A 22,371-nucleotide genomic window follows, 5' to 3' on the forward strand; every position below is an offset into this window, starting at 1 on the left:
TTGTACGGATCTCGGAATAATCGTAGCTCTTGTAGATGATATTATTCTTTTCCACTAAATCTATGAACAAAAGTTAATTATATTTACTTTGTTATTTTTAATATTTTATTTAAGTCAAATATAATTATAATATAAAGGATGTGGACACACGTGTTACGGCACGGCGCCGCTACCGACAGACGGTGCGGCGTTGCGCTGCATCACGGTGCCGTGTACGATGCACCGCGATGTTTTGCTGTTACTTAATTCGCACGTGTTAAAAAAATTGTTGACAATTAAAATGTGTTAATGGAAGAACGGGACGTGCTTCCCCTATTGCATTTAAAAAGAAGTTATTCGACCGATAGCGGCGCCGTGACGTAACACGGTGGCCGGTGGAGCACGGTAGACATGTGTCCACGTCCAAAGACTTAATGAGAATAATAATAATCAAATCAAAATATTTTTATTCAAGTAGACATTTTACAAGTACTTATGAATCGTCAAGCGCTACCACCGATTCAGAATGTAGATTCTACCGAGAAGAACACACAAGAAACTCAGTAATTATTCTTTTTTTGTTTAAATACAAATTTAAATAAATTACATACACTTATTTCCTGCACGAGATCCAGCAATCAATCAATCCATGCACTTTTGTCTGACATATATTCAGATACAGAGTTTACTAAGAAGTTTTTTTTATAAGTAATTGAAGCCTAATGAAATGTCAAGTATATACAGCGGAATTTTATTAAAAATGCAAATCTAGCCCTAAAAAAGATTTATTAACTTTAATAAGACGGAAGCTAGGAATTATAATTTTATTTCTATCTCTAGTATTAAATTGATGTCACTTTCTTTGGTATAGTTATTAATATTGTTACATATACATAGAATATTAGCGTAAATATGCTGTGATGCAACCCTCATAATACTCATATTCTTGTCTGAAGGAAGCTCCTAAGTTATAAATAGTCCGTACGGTCTTTTTTTGAAGAATGAAAATCGCTTTAATGTCTTTACCCCAAAGAAGGAAGACGTTAAATATAATACTGTGGAAGTTACTAAAATAAGCAATCCTGGCAGTTTCGACATCTGTAAATGGCCTAACTTTCCTTATAGGATATACCACGGAGCTACCTACTAGAGATGACGAATGGGGACTCCACTGGAACTAAGATTCCAAGGTTGCTCCCAAGTTTGGTGGAGTTAAAAATTACACGATCAATATTGTTCATTTTTAAAAGCAAGCAAGTATTTTTGGTTAAGCAAGACAATTAGTTTTTTTAGCATCAAGTTGTTAATTTGTTAAATTTATTTGTTGTTAAGTTATTAACCTTAAGTCAATATAGAATTTTTTAAATTGTAGAATTTTTGTGTTGTATGTATTATTTACTTCATCGCCATTTTTAATCTTGTCAACTTTAAAAATAAATTGGTTTCATCAGCAAATAATACAATATCACACAAGCCATTCATAAAATACGAGAGGGCATTTATATTAATTCTTGTGGAACGCCCATTTTAAAAGTAGATCCGGAAGACTTCTCACCATTTACAGAAGCTTTCTATCAATTAAATAAAATTTGAGTAGTTCTAAAGTTACGGCTTTAACGCCATAGTAACCTAACTTACTAAGTAGAATATCGTGTTCCCAGGCTTCATATATATGCTTTAAGAGTGACACACCTGCGTTTGTCGTCGATCTTCACTTATTAGAACCACTATGCAGGTATATGTATTGATATTGAAATGTTTTAAAAGTGGAGTAAAATTGTTTTTGAAGATAATACCAATCCATATTTTAAATAACGATAATGTTTTACAATCAAATAGCAGCAACGAAAGCACTAATAGTGATAACGAGGTAAATTTTTCATTATAGTCTGAAAATATTAATAAATTTGCAAAATAGATTATTAACATTTGTGTAAAAACATAAAATTAGAAATTGACACAATAAGTGCAAAATTCTGCATTAGTTAGGTGGCAAAATGTTAGATTTATATGTTATAGAAAGTTATAAAACTAGCTTATTAGACAGGCAATGGATAAGGGAATTAATAATAAGTTATACAATACTACATTTTCATAATATTATAGATGAAATTTTTAATTTCGAATCTTCTAGATACTCTTAAGGATTTCTTTAGATCATTCCAGACAGAAGGAGATTAGTCAGTGGAACTGTTGGATTTAATTTACGACCAGCCACGTGTCCTATATTTGTGCAAGCATGTCGATTGGCATACTCTCATCGCGAACCAGTTGAGAATCCAGTTAGTAGTTCAGACTGTAGTGGTATGTGTGGTGATTTTAAATTAACTTTAAACAAATGCCTTAAGATGGATCGTTTTCCTTAATCACGATCAGAAGACTTATTAGCCTTATTAACTATTATAAAGTTATATGGTGGGCAGAAATTCATTAAGGTAGACTTATGAAAAGCCTATGCTCAATTTGAATTAAATGAGTCTAAAAATTTACAGTTATCACCACAGACAAGGGATTTTTTTTTATGTATAATCGTTTATGTATAATTGTTTATTACATGGGTTGGCATCTAGTCGTGGAATTTTTCAAATGAAACTTGAGCAGGTATTTGGTGATATGCCTAGAGTTGGAGTATTTTAGGACGATATTGTCCGTTTGGAATGTTTGTTCGATTATAATAATATCAGGTATAAATCTCACTTAAATACACTTAGCGTTTAGAAAAATATGAATTAAAGTTAAATAAGAAAAATGCTCATGATTGATGCGCAAAGAGGAATTAATTAATTTACGTTAAGAACAGACCATAAGCCGCTAGTATCAATTTTTGGCAGTAAGTCAGGAATACCGGTTATGGCTGCTAGTAGAATGCAGCGATGGGCCATTTTACTTTCGGGCTATAGTTATGATGTTGAGTATTTACGTAGCGATAAGAATGCAGCTGACGTATTGTCAAGGCTACCTGCTGGAAAAGTTAAGGCTCTATCTACGGTAACAACATATATTAATTTTATACAAAAAAATATCCGTATTAAAGACGTTATAAAAAATCATGTTCGTAAAGAAGACATAATATGTATGTATACACAACGGTTGGCCAATTCAAAATAAAGGTGATGTATTTTAACCTTCTTTCTTATAACCCACAAACATTTTAAGTTGATGCAAAAAGTTCAAAGTTACCAGATGAGGATCGGTATACAAAAAACTAAAATGTATTGCTGGAGCTCAATACAAGACACCTCAACAGTTGATTCGATAGAGAGACGTACAATATCTGACTATCTTTACAATTTATTTCATTCTTAGTCAAAATTATTGAGCCTCCACGAATAGCTGAAACTCATTCATGTTAACGTATAATATGAATTTCGAAACGATTCATAAACACTTTAAGTACTATATCAACATTAACTAATGTAGACTTTTTAAAAGGACAATATCGCGTTGCGGTCTGTGTTTTGAATAATGAGTATTTTTGTTCTTTAAGCCCTATACACACATATATCAAACAATGTCGACCAATTATTTTTTTAAAATCTTAAGTTTTTCACTTACCGTCTGAGTAACACCGTTGATCATCTCTCTAGAACAAACCAGATTATGTCATTATTATTTTAAATTCAATGCTCATGAAGTAAGTTCGCATTGGAGCAACGTGGTGGAATAAGCTCCAAACCTTCTCCTCAAAAAGAGGTGCGGAGGCCTTTAGCCCAGCAGTGGGACATTCACAGGCTGTTACGGAAGTAAGTTTAGGATATGAAATTATAATTAAAAAAAACAATCCTGTATTTAATTAAAATATATTTCGTGGCTATTTAGGTGATATATGAATACGTACGCAATTCTCAGCTTTTATCGGTTAACTTTATAGATCCTACCGCGTCCCGATTCCCATGCGATGATTATCCATTTTTGGCAGCTGTTAGCAGAGCACATTCCACCAAAGGTATTAAATGAATGGAATTTAATAAGGTATTACGCTAATTTTGTGAATGTGAAATTATGAAAATAATATTGTTACTTGTGGATTATGACATGTCAATGTCGATGAAAATAAGAAGTGATTTATTTGTACTGTGCACAAAATACCAAATGTCAATATAATAAATCGCTAAGTAGCGGGTATCTTTCTTGTTTTACGCTTCGCAGATATTTTTTTACTCTTGCTTCCGAAACCTGGCTAAACTGACTACTCCATTAACGACCTCGCTTTGCTATATCGCTATTATCTACCATCGAGAAAATGCTAGAAATATGTAGAAATATGAGGCACATAAACAAAAAATAAAAATAAGAATGACCTTCCGAGTTCAAAGTATATATAATCAGGGGTGTATAATAAGCTTGCCCTTGATGGGAACCTGTATTAAAATTTGGAGGGGGCCTTCTTCCTAACTGCGGCGTTCGTTCGTGATACATTGATATACTTTATTTTCTGTTTTTTTATTTTTTCGTTATTTTTTTATATTTTTTTATTTCTATTACATATGAAGCCTTGAACCAATTTTTTTTTAATTCATTTATTTTAAAGAGTTTTTTCTTTAAGAAAATGCCACCCTCATAGTGCTTACAGAACATTAAACTTTTCACATTGCTTAATTATATCATTCATGTCATAGCGTTTACATCATTCTTAATAAGATCATTCACTAGCTTGTACAAAACTTTCGCTGGTTCTGATGTAGGGTCAGCGAGGACACTGTTACATGCCCCACCACCCATCTCTCCGCAATAATTAATTAAACGTAAAAAATATATTCTATCAGCTTCGTTTCGAGCACACTCCATTATTACATGATACGTGTCTTCTATGATATTACATATACTTAGGTGAGGGTGTTTTACCCATAAGGAAACCAAAGTTATTTAATGGAATGTGTCCGGAACGAAGTCGAAGAGCTGTAACAATTGAAGACCTGGTCATATTGGCACCATCAAACCAAAGACTTTCCCATAGGCCAGGCTGCATTGTTCTGTACCAGACCCCCTTAGTATGCGATCACTCATCAAAATACTCTCTCCAAAATTTGTACAATCTTTGTTTAGCCAAATATAATAATTCCGAATGATATGGTAGGCAAGTGTAGAAAATACCATTTCGTGCTGCATCTTTTGCTAGTATATCAACCTTTTCATTATTTCCTATGCCAATATGAGCAGGTATCTACTGTAATATCACTTTTTTATTTTGACGAGAGAAACTTAGAATAAATTTCAAGATGGTATAGGCTATCGGAATTTCTCGAAAGGTCGAGGTAGACCGAGCCACATGCTGGAGAGCAGCTGACAGGATTACAAATCTATCACATTCTATAGAACTGATATATGATAAAGCCTCCACAATGTCTAATAGCTCTGCACGCATTACTGATATCTTAGTATCTACTCTAAGTTAACAACTAGTATTAGCTTGGGGATCATAAAAATAAACACCAATATCAGAGTTATCTTTCGAAGCATCTGTAAGCACTTGATAAAATGAAGAATATATTTCTATAATTGCCCGTTCAGATAATAATTTTAAAACTGCTTTATTATAATTACTTTTACTGTTGTCAATTGTGGCTAAAGAGCATTTAATGTGAGAGGATAAATCCACATTGCTAACCCACGTGTCTAGACTGAACATTTCTAACTTATCGCTTTGGTGGATTCCGAAAGCGTTGTAATCATTGTGAATCATAATAAGTAGTGGTAGTTTCTTATTCCGCCAGTAAGAATTAGTACACACATTTTGAAATATATTTAATAGCCTGATAACTTTATTTTTAGCCATAGATTTACATTTTAGCCAAAATTTAGCTCCCAAATAATATCTTCTGATCGATAATGGTGATATGCAAAGCTCATTTTCCATTATATGGATTGGTGTAGTCTTAACAAAGCCACCAATCAATCTGAGACCTTGATTTTGTAATACATCAACTTTTTTCAAATTTGTTTTACAACTATTATCATATAAGAAGCTAGCATAATCTATTCTGCTACGAATTAGCCCAAAATACAAAAGTCTTAAGTGAATAGGATGTACGCCCCAGCCCGGTCCTCTCAGAATTTTAAGAATATTTAATAAATTTAATATTTTTATTTTTAAGTCATTGATGTGTTTTGACCATCTCAATGAATTGTCTAGCCAAACTCCTAAGTATTTAAAAGCGTTAACCTCTTAAATGAATTGGTAATTCAATTGTAACTCTTGAACCAATTTATTAATGGAGAATAAAATGACACCCTTATGTAAAGATTAACATTAACGAGTTAAACTAGCTTTATAAATTTATTTCTCAAATGTGTATTTATACGTATATAAAATTTTCAAATTTAGCTTAGGGCCTTAGAGTTCGAGTGAGCTTTTGGATAACATTTTATGAATTTTTGCTCAATGGGTTCGGAGGTAGCTAGGGGGCCCCGTATTATTGATACGGCTGATACGGCAGTAGCTACGCCCTTGTATATAATGCACTTTTAATAACTTTATATTTATTCGTATATAATGCATTTTTAAACTTAACAGAAAATACTAAACCCGACATTATGAAATACAAAATAAAGTGTATTTTAGTTTGTATGACTAGCGGTCTTTGAATCGGTCGATGTTCTTTTCCGAACTGCTTGATTTCACATTTAAGCTATATTCTTGATTTTTCTTGATCGATAGATAGAATATATTAGAACTATTAATTCGTTTTTTACAATATACCTATTGAACGCCGTATTCAGAAGACATCGCGGACGTCACAATATGACATAGAAGTGCAAAAAATACTTACATGAATTAAAAGGCTGGTAAATCGATCGAGAGTTTCTACTACAGTGATGTTTTCAGCTTCCATAAAATATCTTTGAGTCATCCTTGTAGTTAATATTAACGTTAAAGCCTAAAATAATGAAAATCGTTTACAAATCAGTATGATTACTGAGGCGAATAAAACATCGTTTATTTGATATCGAATCTTTTCATGATCTGAGTTATTGTATTTAATAACTCAAATCATAATTAGATTAAATATACCAGAAATTGATCGATGCGACATGAGTCGCATCGCTCATTAAGCAAGTTATCGGCCAGTTTGTTTAAATTAAAAATTCGTAAACTTGTATAAAAAAAACTTGTTTGAAATATCTTATAAACATAATTGTCTCGTCATGTAATGCATGATTAGAAATTTTTACAGTGGCATATATATATATATATATCATGACGGGACGATAGGTATTTGGTCATTTTTAATTAAGATTAGGTTAAAAACTAATAAGCTCGCATCGAGACGGTTGGCCTTAAAAGGGCCCTGACAGGCGGGATGCTACTCAAGATCAGCGGCCCCGATTGTCATGAGAAGGCCGACCGCCTCGAAACGCGGATGCGTGAAGTCCTCACGGAGTTTAACGTGAGGATAGCTCGCCCAATGAAAACGGGCGAGCTTAGAGTCTTGGATCTAGACGATGCCACGACACCAACAGAAGTCGCGTCGGCTGTTGCAGATGCGGGAGGATGTTCGGCGGAGAACGTTAACGTTGGTGAAATCCGTCGAACATCCATGTCGCTTGGCGTCGTCTGGGTTCGATGCCCTCTCTCCGCCATGGTTAAAGTCACAGCGGCAGGTCGCATCCGCATTGGATGAGGCTCCGCAAGAGTCGAGACTCTGGAAAGTAGACCCTTACACTGCTACCGATGCTTCGAGAAGGGTCACGTCGTCAGAGATGCTCAAGCACTGTTGACCGGAGTGACAGATGCTTCGCCTGTGGTGAAACTGGTCACAAAGCGAGGGATTGCTCCTCCCGTCAAAGAAGTGTCCTTTATGCGCAGACATGGGTTGTCCTTCAGCACACCGTCTCGGCGCCAAAGGATGCTGTCCGACGAGGAGTAAGGGAAAGAAGAAAGCTTCTCCTCCTACTCCAGCCCAGACGACTGACGAGGCTTCTGCCTCAGCACCGGGCCCTAACCCGCTGGAGGCAATGGAAATCTCCAATTCGCGGCTATAGAGGTACTGCAGGCGAACCTTAACCACTGTCGCAATGCTCAGCAATTGCTGATGCAGACCGTTGCGGAGCGGTCCTCAGGTCTCGCAGTCATAGCGGAGCCCTATAATGTCCCCGACGACCCTCGCTGGTTCGGGGACGTAACAGGAACCGTCGCCATATATTGGGCGGGCGGTGAAGGTGTCCCACCTTGTTCCCTGCTTGAAAGGGGGCAGGGATTCGTGGCTGCAAGGTCCCTTTGGCTATCATCGGTTGCTACGTCTCTCCCAATAGATCCCTCGCCGACTACGAGGTGTACCTGGACGGGCTGGCAAGCTGCGTACGCAGATGCTGTTCTGGACCTTCGGCTAGTAAACCGAGGTTCGGAGAGCACGTGCGTGCGTGCGTTGAGAAGGCAACTTACCGCATCAATGGTCCCTTAAGCGGCTAAACCGAGACTTCCTCGAAGCTGCTGCCATCGTCGCGGTCTGGTCAGAAAACGCCGAAGAGGTCTTGTCCGATCCAGAGGGTGAATCGGTTCGACTCAGGGATACGATGACGTCAGTATGCGACGTCTCTATGCCCCGAACCGGCCGCCCCAAGCGCTGGGTAGTGTATTGGTGGTCGTCGCATATCGCGCAACTGCGCGAGTCTTGTCTTCGTGCGCGCCGCGAGTACACCCGTACCCGAAGAAGAAGGCGAGCAACTCCAGACCAAAAAGCTGAAGCATATGAAACGTTTCGGGAAGCCAAGTTGGCGCACCGAGTCGAGATCTCGGACGCTTGCGCTCGTTCCTAGAACGAGCTCCTAGAGGGACTGAACAGGGATCCGTTTGGGCGTCCATACCGTATAGTGTTGGGCAAATTGCGCCCGTGGATGCCCCCACTGACGGAGACCTTAGATCCGGATTTACTGAGAAGGGTGATAGAAGTACTCTTCCCAGTGATCCGGTCAAGTACCCCGGCCTCCCTACCATTACCGGCCTGGTCCAACGAGCTGGGAGTGACTGAGCAGGAGCTAAACCGCGCGATTGATCGCATGCGGACTCGCAACGCCGCACCCGGCTCCGACGGGATTCCGGGGCGGGCGCTGGTGTTAGCTTCGGCTTCATTGGGGTGTCGGCTGAGGCAACTGTTTGACAGCTGCTTCCGTACTGGCACGTTGCCCAAGGTCTGGAAGGAGGCGAATTTGATTCTCTTGAAGAAGGATGGCAGGGCTGCAGAATCTCTCTCTGCGTACCGTCCCATATGCCTACTCGATGAGGCTGGCAAGCTTTTTGAGCGAATTGTCGCTTCTCGTCTGTGTTGGGCATCTATCGCGTGTCGGCCCCGACCTGGCTGAGTGTCAGTTCGGCTTCCGACAGGGCCGCTCGACTATTGACGCAATCTTGCACGTCCGTCCGGTCTCTGTCGGAGCAGGCGGTGGCCCGGGGAGGCGTGGCGTTGGCGATAAGTTGCCCTGGGACGCTATTAGGAGAGCACTCATACACCATCGTGTGCCTCCTTACCCGCCTGCAGGTAAGGTCATCATCATCGGTGTCTACTTGCGCGACATATACATTTCGTATATAGAGCAAGACGGTACGAGGACCCGGAGGGAGATTTGCTGTGGTGTCCCACAGGGGTCAGTTTTGGGGCCTTTGTTGTGGAATCTCGCGTATGACGCAGTCCTGCGCGTCACTCTCCCTGAAGCTGAAGTCAGCATCGTCTGTTATGCAGACGACACGTTGGTGCTGGCAACGGGGGAGAATTTTGAGAGAACCAAAGAGCTCGCCGAGCTTGGGGTGAACACTGTCGTCGAAAAGATCTGCGAGTTGTGCCTTCGGATCGCGTCCCATAAGACGGAGGCGCTATGGTTCCATAAACTGCCAAGGAGCAGGGAACCGCCTGACTCGCACGTCCGCGTTGGTGACTCATACATCCAGGTGGCCAGGTACATGAAATACCTGGGCCTCACACTGGATGGTCGCTTGGGCTTCGAGGAGCACTTTGAGCGCCTAGCCCCCCGGATCGAGAAGGTAGCGGGTGCCATGCACAGAGTGCTGCCTAATCTCGGGGGACCGAGGGAGGAAGTTCGCCGTCTCTATGCCGGTGTCGTGCGATCGATGGCAAAAAAGGTTAAAAACTAAATTTTTCGACAATTTACTGATTGGCTAGATTTTTTATAAACGTACGTCACTAACATTGGTTATGATTGCTGTGACCGCTATGAATGTAAGTATTTTATTCCATACTCCTATCCCAGGTTTTCTTATAAGTAAAGGACGTCTACAGGTCAGCACCAAATGACTTGCAGTGTATCTAAAAATGATGATAGTTTATTAATTAATCTACACAAAAAATTATAACTATTATTTTAAAAATACACTTTGTCCTGTAGCCTATTTAAATCACAGGAGGAACAAAGACATCAAGAGCATTGGTTGAGATCTTCAATTATTGATGGTGTTCATTATGAATTCCTAAAAAAATACGTTTTCAATGTTTGCAAACTTGTTATCAGAACTTTGTTATTATAAATTTAAAGCGAATTAGTGTTTAATTATAAATAAAGATATAGTGTCTCAACAAGAGCACCGGATTTAAATTTGCCGCCATTTTGTTAATACGAGTTGTACGATGATTTTTTTGGACACTTGTCACATACAGACCACGCGATTTAAGAATATGCAAAAATATTTAAGCGAACAACATTTAATTATTGTAAAAACACATTATAAAAATGGGATTAATGCGACTGAAAATGCTAACTATTAATAGTGTGCGGTATCGCGAAATGTTAACAGTTTTTTTGTTGGTAACCTAATTGGATGTAATTAATGTGGAGGTCATGTTTTTCTAACAAGACGGTGTGACCTGTCACACAGCGTGTGAAATAATGGTTTTACTATGATCAAGTTTCCAGGCCGTGTCATTTCTCGACTCGGCGAAACAACATTGGCCACCAAGATCGTGCGATCTAACACCGATGGACTTTTTTCTTTGGGGCTTTATTAACAAAAAGGTTTACGCGAATAAGCCTGAAACGAAATTTTAACTTGTACCTTAAGTCACAAATGTTTAGAAGTAACATCAATAAAGGAGCCAACGGGAAGGCCAGTCCAAATAATGTTGCCATCGAGAACTGAAGCGCTGAAAAAAAAATTAATCATAAACCACGTTAATCTTCATAATATCGACTTATGCATGTAACAATATTTGGTTTATAAATATTATTTGTTTATCACCAAGCAAAAAAAAAAGTAAAAAGAAGAATGTACTTGCTACACATTTGCCTTGCTACCATTTATTATAAAAATGGAGTTAAAATGAAAAATTTGCGCTTAAGTACGGTACCATGTATAATGATTTGTCGATTTTGACATAAAATAAAAATTATCATATTACATATTAAATAAATTAACCGAGAAAATGGTATCTCTTCGACAAAAAGCTTTCATCTACTTTATTTAAAGTATATTCACGTTCCCAACATGGAACTGTAGTGTTCCTGATACCGTTGCAACCTATTCGTAAACTGAAAGAGAAATATAATTATATAATATAGTATTAACGCTAACCTTTACCTAAGAATTGTAACTTTTTAATTTTAATTTTAGCAAAAATGCAGAATTTAGTAGGCTTACAAGTACGCTGCGCTACTTGCATATATGTAAGTATTTATTGTTTATACACCGTTAGTTACCCAACCTGACTACGTGCGGTACATAAAATAAGTATTTTATCTTGTGCTATTTTTTAATCAGTGAGATATAAAATAGTCTGTAGTTAGTCTGTAATTACTGTATTAGTCATATAGAAGTGTGCCATTTTTCGATGTAGTTTAATGCTAGAAATTAGGCTTCTTTTTATAATTACCTTGATTTTACTAGCCGTGTACTCGATAGGATGGTGACCAGTATGGCTGGTGACAAAGCCTTCGCAAATGATTAATTTTATTTGACCGAAATTTATGAGGTAAAAATATGAATTATCTTTAGTGCTGTCTTATATATGCTGTCACGGATTTATTTTAAGAACTTTTCAGAAAGAATAATTAAGCAATCCATTATTTTCGTGTAACTATTTACGCAGCGCACGCCGTGTAATCTTTAATGATGCACGAATAAAAAAAAAACAAAAATACAATAAAATAACATCAAAATTTATATTTATAGAATATTGTTTTATTTTAATTTATAGAATATTACTTTATTTTAATTTATATTTATAGAGTAGACAGGCGGACGAGCATATGGGCCACCTAATGGCAAGTGGTCACCAACGCCCATAGATATTGGCATTGTAAGAAATGTTAACCATCACTTACATCGCCAATGCGCCACCAACCTGGGGAACCAAGTTTATGTAGCTTGTGCCTGTAATTAAACTCGCTCACTCATACTTCAAACCGGAACACAGTACCATGTACTGCTGTTTTGCGGTAGAATATCTGGTGATTGGGTACCCAGACCAGCTTGCACAAAACCCTACCACCAGTAGGTAGTAAAATATATAAATATATATTATAACCTCTTATTATAAATTACAGCTCGGACGACCACGAATTTTACAACCAGCGTAACCATTAGCAATATGCTTAACTCGATGATACATGTGAACGGCCAGCAATATCTATGACAAGCCATGTTGTTAATCCACGGGGATTTAGGCCAACGTGACAGCACTCTATTTAAAATCATCATTGGATCTTGGTTTTCGAACCAAAACCAACATCTTGTTAAATAAGCTCTAACTCCAGCCTGAATGATAAATAGTAATTATTATTATTAAATCCAGAAAAATATAATAGGAACCGACTAGCATGCTACTTTTAGCCCTTGACCGTATTTTCGACATATCTTATGCCTAATTTTACTAGCTGCACCACCAACAAAGTCATGTTCGTTAACCTTGTTTAAACGTAAATAGCGATTCAATAATTTTGAAATCAAATAAATGAGTGTTTTCAAAACTCAAATGTACCAGCTAAAAAATTTATAAATTTGAATTTGGAATTCTTAACCAAAGAGGAGATATTTCAGATCAAATTGTACGACATAACGCTAATTTCATATGTAAGGACTTAATACAAACGAAACAATTGAAATACTTTCTCGCCCAATTTCTCGAATTTTAGCTTGCTATCTACGTATTATACTTACCAAGCTATGGTGCCGTATAGATGTTGTTAAGCTCAAATTAAAATACATACCACCATCCAAGCAATATATCCCATATAAGAAAATATTGATATCATACTAAATCCAAATTCTTTCATAATTAATGATTCCTCGTATGCTTTGTACGTGCTATGGTTTTCTAACAAGTGCACTATGATATAAGCTAAAAAACTATATATCTGAAAATAGGAATATAAATTTATAAATACACTTACACGTAAGTAACATCTGCGCTTGAGGTAAAAATATATAATAAATGAGATAAAACTGTTTTATTTAACGTTGTTTCGTGTTACTTTTGAATCACGTGTCATGTTATAGTATTAAATTACTTAAATGTAAAGTTACTACTACTTACTGGCGCTCTTTGACTATAGCTCAATCAACGCCTTTATTAACTCGCTATCGTTGTAGATACCACATTAAGAACATAAATATATTCGGTTAATGATTTTAAAAGAGATACAAACTCTAGTCACTGGACAATTGTTTCATAATCACATTATATTGAGGAGACGTTTTTCGTATTACCCAACTCAAAGGTATAAAGGGGAATAAAGAACATTACTTTTCTAAATTGTGTTAGGGGAATAAAACTTTATTTTGAAATAGTAATTTAGTAAACGAACACCAAACACACACCTTTTCCAAAACCGATACTACCAGTATGTTCAATGTTTGAAATGAAGCCAATATTATATAATCAAAAAACTTCTCTTTCTTTCCTTTCGCAATAAATAAATTGTGGAAGCGATCGTATGTGTGGCTTGTTAATCCCATAATTGATGGAATCGCCAAAAGCTATTAAGGTAAGAAAAGAATACGACTTAATTCATCAATTTAAGAACTTATAATAAAATTAACGGTTCGGACTCAACAGTTCCTTCAATGATCCTGAGTCAAATACAAACATATACGTTTTATTAAATAAATACAAATTGACAGAAGAACGGTTCCTCTTCCATTTATGCAATGACTTTTTTTTAAACAAAGTTTTACAAAGTCTACCTCCTAAAAAACTGTTTGTTGTTTTTATTTTTACCATCTATCTACATATAAGACAGTATAATTTTATATTAAAAAAGAAGTCGAGTTTAGATATAGAATTTTGCTCTAGAAATTTATATTATACATAATAATATTCCGCTTCTTTTTTTATGATTTGATTTATTTTTATGCAATATGAGGATATTGCATAACAATAAATCAAATGTTGTCAAATCACTTGATTGCCAGATACGGGTATATCAGTTAACTTATACACATGATACTAAGTAACACATGCAAGTAGCATGTGTATTGCCGCCGTTACTCTTCTGCGATTATTCTGTTAAATCTAGTATATTCTCCAGTCTACATATATAACTTAATAATTGCGAAAATAACAGAAATGGGCAATACAAAATGTTTAAGCAATTTGATAAAAGTTACAACTCGTGCGACTTTGTGACATTACGTTGATTTGCCGTCCAGCAATTTAAAAATATAATTGCCTTTTCTTGCGATACGCAAATGAAATAAACACAATCGAAAAAAAAATAACCATATTTATAAACTTGAAACGTATCCAAATAAAACTGATATAAATGGCAAGGCAAAAATTGGTTAAATATTATTTATTTAGATAAATGTTTCGCTTTTTTTCTTAATATGTCTATAAATCTTTAATGCTTTTATTTTGAATCTCTTTTATGTATTGGGTTATTTTATGGCGGTCTCACAAAACAGTTTTTTTTGTAATAATAATTTAGATTTTCCAATCGAATAAAGAGAGTTTTACTTACATACAATAATATGGGTCCCTTAGTAAAAAGGAAACGTATAATTATTTGAAATCCATTTTCTTTATATATCAATCCAGTTATAAAGGATTTTCTTAGCGGCCTATAATTTATTTCGAATTCTGGCCTAAAGAAGAATAAGTATTAGTTGTTCTTGTTCTGTTAATCGATTAGATCGATATTCTTAATGATATATTTAGAGTACTACAGTACCGCTGCCATGGCCGAAATTCGCCAGATGGGCATGAATAAAATATAATCTTATGAAGCATTTTATTTAAAAGCTAGCTAAAGATATAGTAATTGACGTATTAGCACACCACCATGGCCACAACATATATTATAGCAACAAAAATCCGCACGTGAACTTTAAATTTTGTGTAACTTTTGATAGGCTCAACCGATTTTGATCAAATAAAATCTAAATGGTATCTTGAAGTACTTCTTATTATAATTCAATTATTTCATTTTGAAATTTTTAGCCGTTTTAAAGACTATCCCGGACAGACAGACAAAAATAAAAAAAAAGATTGTTTTGATAACTCGTACATGACCATGTTAATTTTTAAAGAGGCAGATATTTTGAAATCACAGACAGACACTTCAATTTTCTTTATTTATATAGAAATAAATAATTACCGGCTTGTACTTTTGTAATATAAATGTACTCCATTGAGTTCCCACATCCATTTTAAAAAGTATTCTTTGCGTTTCCAAAATGTAATAAAAGTAAATGCTAAAATAGACATTGTTATAAAAACATGATATTTTTTACGAATAAATGTTAGCTTTAATCGCTCAAAAGGCATATAAACATATTAATAATAATAATGTAATGTTTTTTTTTATGTATCAAACAGATCGATGGAAAGTCAAATGTAAATATTTTTCTATTATTAGAAACCGATAAAATTTTAGTTAACACGGCACTTATTATGACGTTTAGTTATTACTAACTAAATGCTTAGGAGAGTAACAAAAAAAAATCTGAAGATATTATTGTGAATTTAAATTATAGACTTGAAAATTGAATTAATTCTTATGTTTCATTAATAAGTACGAAGTTAATGAGTACGACTCATATATATATATATATATATATTTATAGTTATAGTGCAGAAAAATCAACCTTTTTTATATAATTGCTCGGAGGCAATTGTCACACGTGCAATAACCAAGTCGAATAGCTGTTTTAATTGCGTGGGAATTCAGCTATTCGGCCAAATGACCAGATATATTATTTCTTGCAACTCATACAACAAGACATTATAATATACATAATACCATTAATTAATATTTATACGAACCCCAAAAAACAGTGAACAAGGAATAAAAGACAGTGTAGGGATGATCTAACAAAATGTTTATGGTCATAGATAAGCAATATTCAGATGATATTCTTAATGGACATCTGGCCTTAATTTCGCATTGTTGGCACATTTCTCTGCTGTCTTTACAAACTAACTTTCTGGAAAAAAAGTTGTCACGTATTTTGATTTTCTTAACTTTCATATATACAAATCAAAATCAAATGATATACTATTTTATTAATAAATATAATTAAAAACCTAACCTATCTTTTTTATATACATAAATACACATATACAACAATGCACGTAATACTAATAATATTACTCCAGAACAATTACGTCCAATCTCAAGAGAAATTAGCCAACTGACCAGGACATATTATAGTGCGCAAGTGTGTGCGCAAGCACAGGTGCGCTCTCTATTCCCTAACTCAGTCCGATGGGACGGCAGTCCGACACGACCAGAAGAGCTTAGGTGTACACACTTCCCACATCCAGAATCCGCACCGCTATTGAGAATTTTCGACAGAAACTTTTTGTTGACCTTGGATATAAAACCAGGACCTATGGGTTACGGTGCGGCCTTACATCAAGCCACTTACCAACGCACATTATAGCTCATGCATCTACAACGATGATAACTAAATAGTATAATAAATCTTAAGAAAAAAAATATTGTAAAAAGAACCTTAAATTTTCTTCGCCATTACAAAGTGGCCACACAGTCGTAATAATACCGGCAATCGAAGCTATAGCCAGCGCCTTGTTTAAATATCCATAAAACGCGAAGTAAAAAGCAATCTAAACATAATATGAAAACAGTTGAATATTCAGTACATTGTATTGAGTTTATAAAATATACCAATTAATCTTGCAAATGATGTCACAATTATAAAAAAACGCATTCGTCGATTTGATGTTTAGATGACTACTAAGTTTTTCTCCACTTTTCTAAGACTTGAAATAATAATAACAATAAATAAAACATTCGTTTTATTCAACGATGATGATTATAGATAATTGTTTTGAAGAAATAACTCTCGCTAGCTATTTTTATTTATCTTGTACGTGTTATATGTAGCGACCAGACAGTAATTATTCCTTAATAATAAATCAATATTTTTACGTAAAACTTTTATATTATAGTGTATGGTTTAAAAAATTGAAGAGACACTAACTGTGGGACCGAAATACTCGTGAATCAAGTGCAAAGGTTGGAATTTAAATACATTTTGAAATCCTACCCAACTGTAATACAGTATCTGCAAAATAAAAGATATAATTAAAAATACATTAAATGTTTGTAGCTATGGCATTAGTCCACAGTACACCTCCTCTTTTTCTGAAGGATTAAATCAAACTTAAACTTCACGAGTAACTTCGTTTAAAAAAGGTGCCAAGCTTTTCTCTTTACAAAAATTTTACATTTACATTACAAAGATTTTGGTTACTTGTGTGTTTATAAGGATCAGGTCGATACGGTGATTTTCTAAATGTTATTACTGACACAGATTGCTTAGCAATTTAATCTTGACATAATACATCGCAAAACCAGAATACAATGTTTGCCTTACAAAACATTTGTCCGTAAAAAATAAAATTGCTTGTCGATACCATACCTGTCGAGCATTTGATCCAACAACAGTTTGCTCGGGAATAAAAAAGTACGGACCATCATGAAGTGCATAAGCGTCCAATATTATATTATTTCTTAACAAGCTAAAATGAACAATGATAACAATTGCAATAAGGAGAGTGAAATATATAAAGACCTTTGAAAAAAGAAACTCAAATTATCCTTCTGCAGTTTGACAGTTTGGGTTAACACTAACCACAAAAAGGAAAAAGTTCAATTGAATCAGAGTTGCCTTAAATACTGCCTGTATTTTGTGTTGAGTGTTGTCTGTCAACTGTCTTGCATAAAGGACATTAAATCCCATCTTATCAAAAATCATACGTGATTAATTCCAATATATTTGCTTGTATTAACAAATGCAAAAGATCAACATAGTGAATATAACGAACAAAGAATAAAAAAGAATAGTCATTACATAGAAGTGTTATAAACTCTAATACTTTATTTTCTATATTATTTATGTTATCATTAAGTCTATTTTAATTAATTAAAGCTTACCGTCCGATACCATAATGGTTGGCTTGGTCACCAAAAGGTAAGTGTGAAAGAATCTTATAAACTATAAGACTTCTTTCAAAATTGGAGTACCCGTTAGGTTTTGAGTAATTATTTCTGTTAAATAAGAAAATGTTATTTATTTTTATTACTCTTCTAGCCGTGGAATATCTTGATAGAAAACTTCAATAACTTTTTATTAGTAATCTACGGACTAATCCTGGACCTCGGTTGATAACCGTCATTTATGTTGATGTACCATGTATTTACCAAACAGTTAATACGCTAAAATTTGTATACATTGATCTAATTAGCCAGTTTTAAATATTTTAATCGTCGGGCAACTATAGGTTGATATCACACACTTCTTACCGGTAAGAGAACCAAAAAAATCCAAACTGTGTTATTGTGTAAATAAATAAGGAACGATAAAAATAGGGTTATCACCTCAGACCCCAAGTTTAGCGGCGTATTAACGGTGTAAGGAATAATTTATATTTTTAGTGTCGTTTGGTGATCAAGTGCACGTTTGTCTTTCTATGTTAATGACAGAAAATCCGTTTGTTTCAAATTCAGACTGAAATGAATTAATATAAGTGCATACCGTATTATTTTAATCCAATCCTTCTCCATAAATTTCGTAGACATTGAATCCAGATGATTTTCAGTGAAATATCTCGTAGTACCAAATATTTCTCCGTATTCTGTTATTACATGATCCGGTGCGTGAATTTTTATAAATAATAAGTTTTTATGGGCTGACATCTAAAACAATTATTCCTCTTATTATTATATGGCTACCCTTACCGGTTTCGCAGGGGTAGAATAAGATTCTATATACCGTATATACCGTAATACTCTATTGTTTTTTTTATGTTATAGATAGGTGGAAGGGCAAATGGGCCACCAGTTGTTATGTGGCCTTATATATACGGTCTATACGTATAGACATTGACGACGTAAAAAAAATTTACCATTCTGAGCATCGACATGCGTCACCAACCTTGAGAACGAAGATTTTATAGTCCCTTGTACCAGTAGTTACACTGGCTCATTCACCCTTTAAACCGGAACACAATAAAACTTAGTACTGCTGTTTTTTATCGGCATGCTGATATTATTTTAAATTATGTGACGATTTTAATATTATATTTAACCTTCTGTTTAACAATTAAATTACATAGTAATACATAGTAAAACTATTTTATAATCAACAATTTAACAAAAAAAAACAAATTAGATCTTTTTTAAACTTACCACACCGGGCTCTATTTCGACTTCGATTCCTGTCTTAATTACATTTGTTAAAAAATCTGTCTTTAAACTATCTGCTGCTGATAATGGGTTGTCTTCGACAACCAAGACCATGTCTATACGCCGCACATTATCTCTAAATATTCCGGTATTTGCTATCTTCTCTATTACTTCAATCTAAGTTAGAAAAAACACAACCAACGTTTACTTTGCTTAGATAATATATATACCTACCATTAAGACAATTGGATTAAAAGATATACACATTCCCAAATATATCATATATATTTGGCAAGTAATGATGATTTTTCATATGCTTACTTCGTATTTCTAATTCAATTAAAACTCATCGGTGATGGAAAACATAGTGAGGAAACATGTGTAGAATTAAGTTCTGCTACATGTTCAACTACCAATCCACATTTGAGAAGCGTATCGGTGGACTAAGCTCCAAACCTCATGAGTAAAGGAGGCCTTAAACCTGGAGTGGAAAATTAACAGACTGTTATATTAAGCACTCCACACACCAAAGCCGCCGAACCGCTGGCCTATGTCGGCAGGCTAGTTGGCGGCTTTACTTATTGCGAGTTGGAATTCCTTGTCGGTGGTATGCCGACGGCTCGAGATGAGGAACTTTTTTTGGTAGTTAGTGATTGCCGCGTGTCGAATGACTCTGTGTCATATAAGTAGTGAGCTGTTTCTCTAGGAGAATTCTAAATAAAAATAATCATTAAACATGGACGATGACAGTGATCTATTTCTTCGTCCCATTCCATGGTGCAAAGAAACAGTAGCACGTCATGACAGCTTGAGTGTCACCGGGCAACTAAACGATTTTCATATAGGTGCAATATAGAAAGGTTGTTTTCATATAGGCCGCCGGGTTGTGTCGGCGGGTCGGCGGCTTTGGATTTTGTAGAGTGCCTTAGTGATAAAATTTATGGCTGGAAGATATTCCACAATCATAAACGGCCGTTTGGGAATCTGTTATAGTACAGTAGTTAGTATTCATTTAATTTTATAACCTCAAGAGATATTTAAATATGCAAACATAAAAAATGTATTGATAAGGTACATTAACCGGTTCGACATCTTCTTCTGGTTCTTCTATTTTTTGCACAATGTCAACATCAGCTGCGCTTGATTTATTTTGATTGTTAGCGTTTTCGTGTAATAATTTAATTCTGTGTATACTATCTCTTTCATTTATGAACTGTATTTTACAAAATAAAATATGTTTATTATTTAATTAATTTTATAAATAGGTAAGTTTCGTTTGTCTTTAGAACTAAACTCATGCAAAGTAAGTTTGTATTTGTTTGCTCATGTAAGTAATCCAATTATTATAATTAATGAAACTTTGACATTATGATAAGTATATTTATAAAAGTAACTTCGCCCATTCAGGACGGATATAGCCTATAATTTTTATGATACAGACAAATCAAGCTAACGCCTCTAAAACTATAATAGATACAGGAGTAATCTGTATATGTAAACCTCAAGTTTTCTTTTTTTATGTTATAGGTAGGCAGACTGGCAAATGGGCCACCTAATGTTATGTGGTTATTACCGCCCATAGACATTGCAAGAAATATTAACCATTATTTACATCGCCAATGTGCCACCAATCTTGAGATTCGCAGATGTTATGTCCCTTGTGCCTGTAGTTACACTGGCTCACTCTCCCTTCAAACCGGAACGCAATAATACTAAGTATTGCTGTTTAACTCTAGAATATCTAATGAGTGGGTAGCACCTACCCAGACGGCGGGACAAAGCCCTACCACGTAGTAGACTTACACTATTGATCATTTTTATGTAAAAAAGACACAGACCACAGAATTGTTAGTTTTATTTGCCATACTATATTATTGTCATTAAGATGAATAACTAAGCATATTTTGTAAATAAAAATTTAGTTCCTTCAAATGACAAGATGGTTGAAAAATATAAGAAAAAAGTATGTTTTTGTGTTATTATTTTAGCATAATTTTTTTCCCGCACATGACGGGCCGCTAGTGTACTATAAAGGCTGCTTAACATCTAAATATATACTTATCTTGCTACTAATAATTAATTATGAATGCGAAAATGCTACCTCAAATTTTTTTGTCGGTAATTCTTCTCGGAAGGTTTTATATCTACCGCATTTATTTGAATCCATTGTAATTAAGACTGCCTTGATATATAAAAACAATATTTATGATTTTATAAAATCATTAAAAGAAAAATAATAACAAAAGTTGATGTCGATTTCGGGACTTCACGAAAATTGACAATAGAATTATTTTAAATAATGTGACAAAACGTTTGGTACTATAAAAATAATGTTACAAGATTAAAAAATAAAATATTCTCTAATAAATATCCTTTTATTTTACAATACATAGACAAAAATTAAACACATTGACGACCGGTTTTTCAATAGTTAGACACGATGATTTGATTCTAATTTTTAATAAGAGTACATCCTGAGTGACCGGAATGCGTGAGGGAGCGTACATGATCCGGCGCAATATGTTGGCGGCTCCACTATTCAATGCGCGTCTTTTGATTTGACTAGTGGATAGTACAGTCAAGAGTGTCAAGTGTATAAAGGGTAAAAAATTATAAACTGTGAGCCAGCGATTGGCATCTTACGGTATGTTAATATAGTATTTCAGTTGCCGTAGGTGAGATGTGGATTCACTATTCCCGTCGATGTTTCTTTTGGGCGTGTTCAGAAATCAAAAAACGTCAAAATTGACATATAAAATGTGATCACAGGTTGTCTGCCGTTTTCGTATCTTAAAG

The 22,371-nt window shown here is 35.0% G+C and overlaps 1 protein-coding gene across 1 annotated transcript; it reads right to left on the bottom strand.

The window, feature by feature from the left end:
• Nucleotides 1-5,208: 5,208 nt before the first annotated feature.
• On the bottom strand, nucleotides 5,209-21,742 carry LOC126774805 (anoctamin-5-like). Its single transcript, XM_050496405.1, has 18 exons — nucleotides 21,677-21,742; nucleotides 20,657-20,788; nucleotides 19,579-19,752; nucleotides 18,926-19,086; nucleotides 18,325-18,438; nucleotides 17,810-17,909; nucleotides 17,369-17,452; nucleotides 16,879-16,991; nucleotides 16,188-16,348; nucleotides 15,520-15,616; nucleotides 14,884-15,007; nucleotides 13,132-13,278; nucleotides 12,450-12,679; nucleotides 11,342-11,454; nucleotides 10,982-11,069; nucleotides 10,121-10,238; nucleotides 6,750-6,857; nucleotides 5,209-5,262 (listed from the first exon to the last, which is right to left on the bottom strand). Exons 1-18 carry the CDS (start codon nucleotides 21,740-21,742, stop codon nucleotides 5,209-5,211), a joined length of 2,184 nt encoding a protein of 727 aa, XP_050352362.1.
• Between the last annotated feature and the right edge of the window lie 629 nt (nucleotides 21,743-22,371).

This window comes from Nymphalis io, chromosome 2, assembly GCF_905147045.1.
Source record: "Nymphalis io chromosome 2, ilAglIoxx1.1, whole genome shotgun sequence".
NCBI lineage: Eukaryota > Metazoa > Arthropoda > Insecta > Lepidoptera > Nymphalidae > Nymphalis > Nymphalis io.

Excerpts from the sequence above, each read along its gene's own strand:
- LOC126774805 (XM_050496405.1), bottom strand. The coding sequence starts at position 21,742 with ATGGATTCAAATAAATGCGGTAGATATAAAACCTTCCGAGAAGAATTA. Across the intron at positions 20,789-21,676 it reads TACCGACAAAAAAATTTGAG|TTCATAAATGAAAGAGATAG; the intron begins GTAGCATTTTCG and ends TGTAAAATACAG. Across the intron at positions 15,617-16,187 it reads CTTGTTCACTGTTTTTTGGG|CATTTACTTTTATTACATTT; the intron begins GTTCGTATAAAT and ends TGTCTATTTTAG.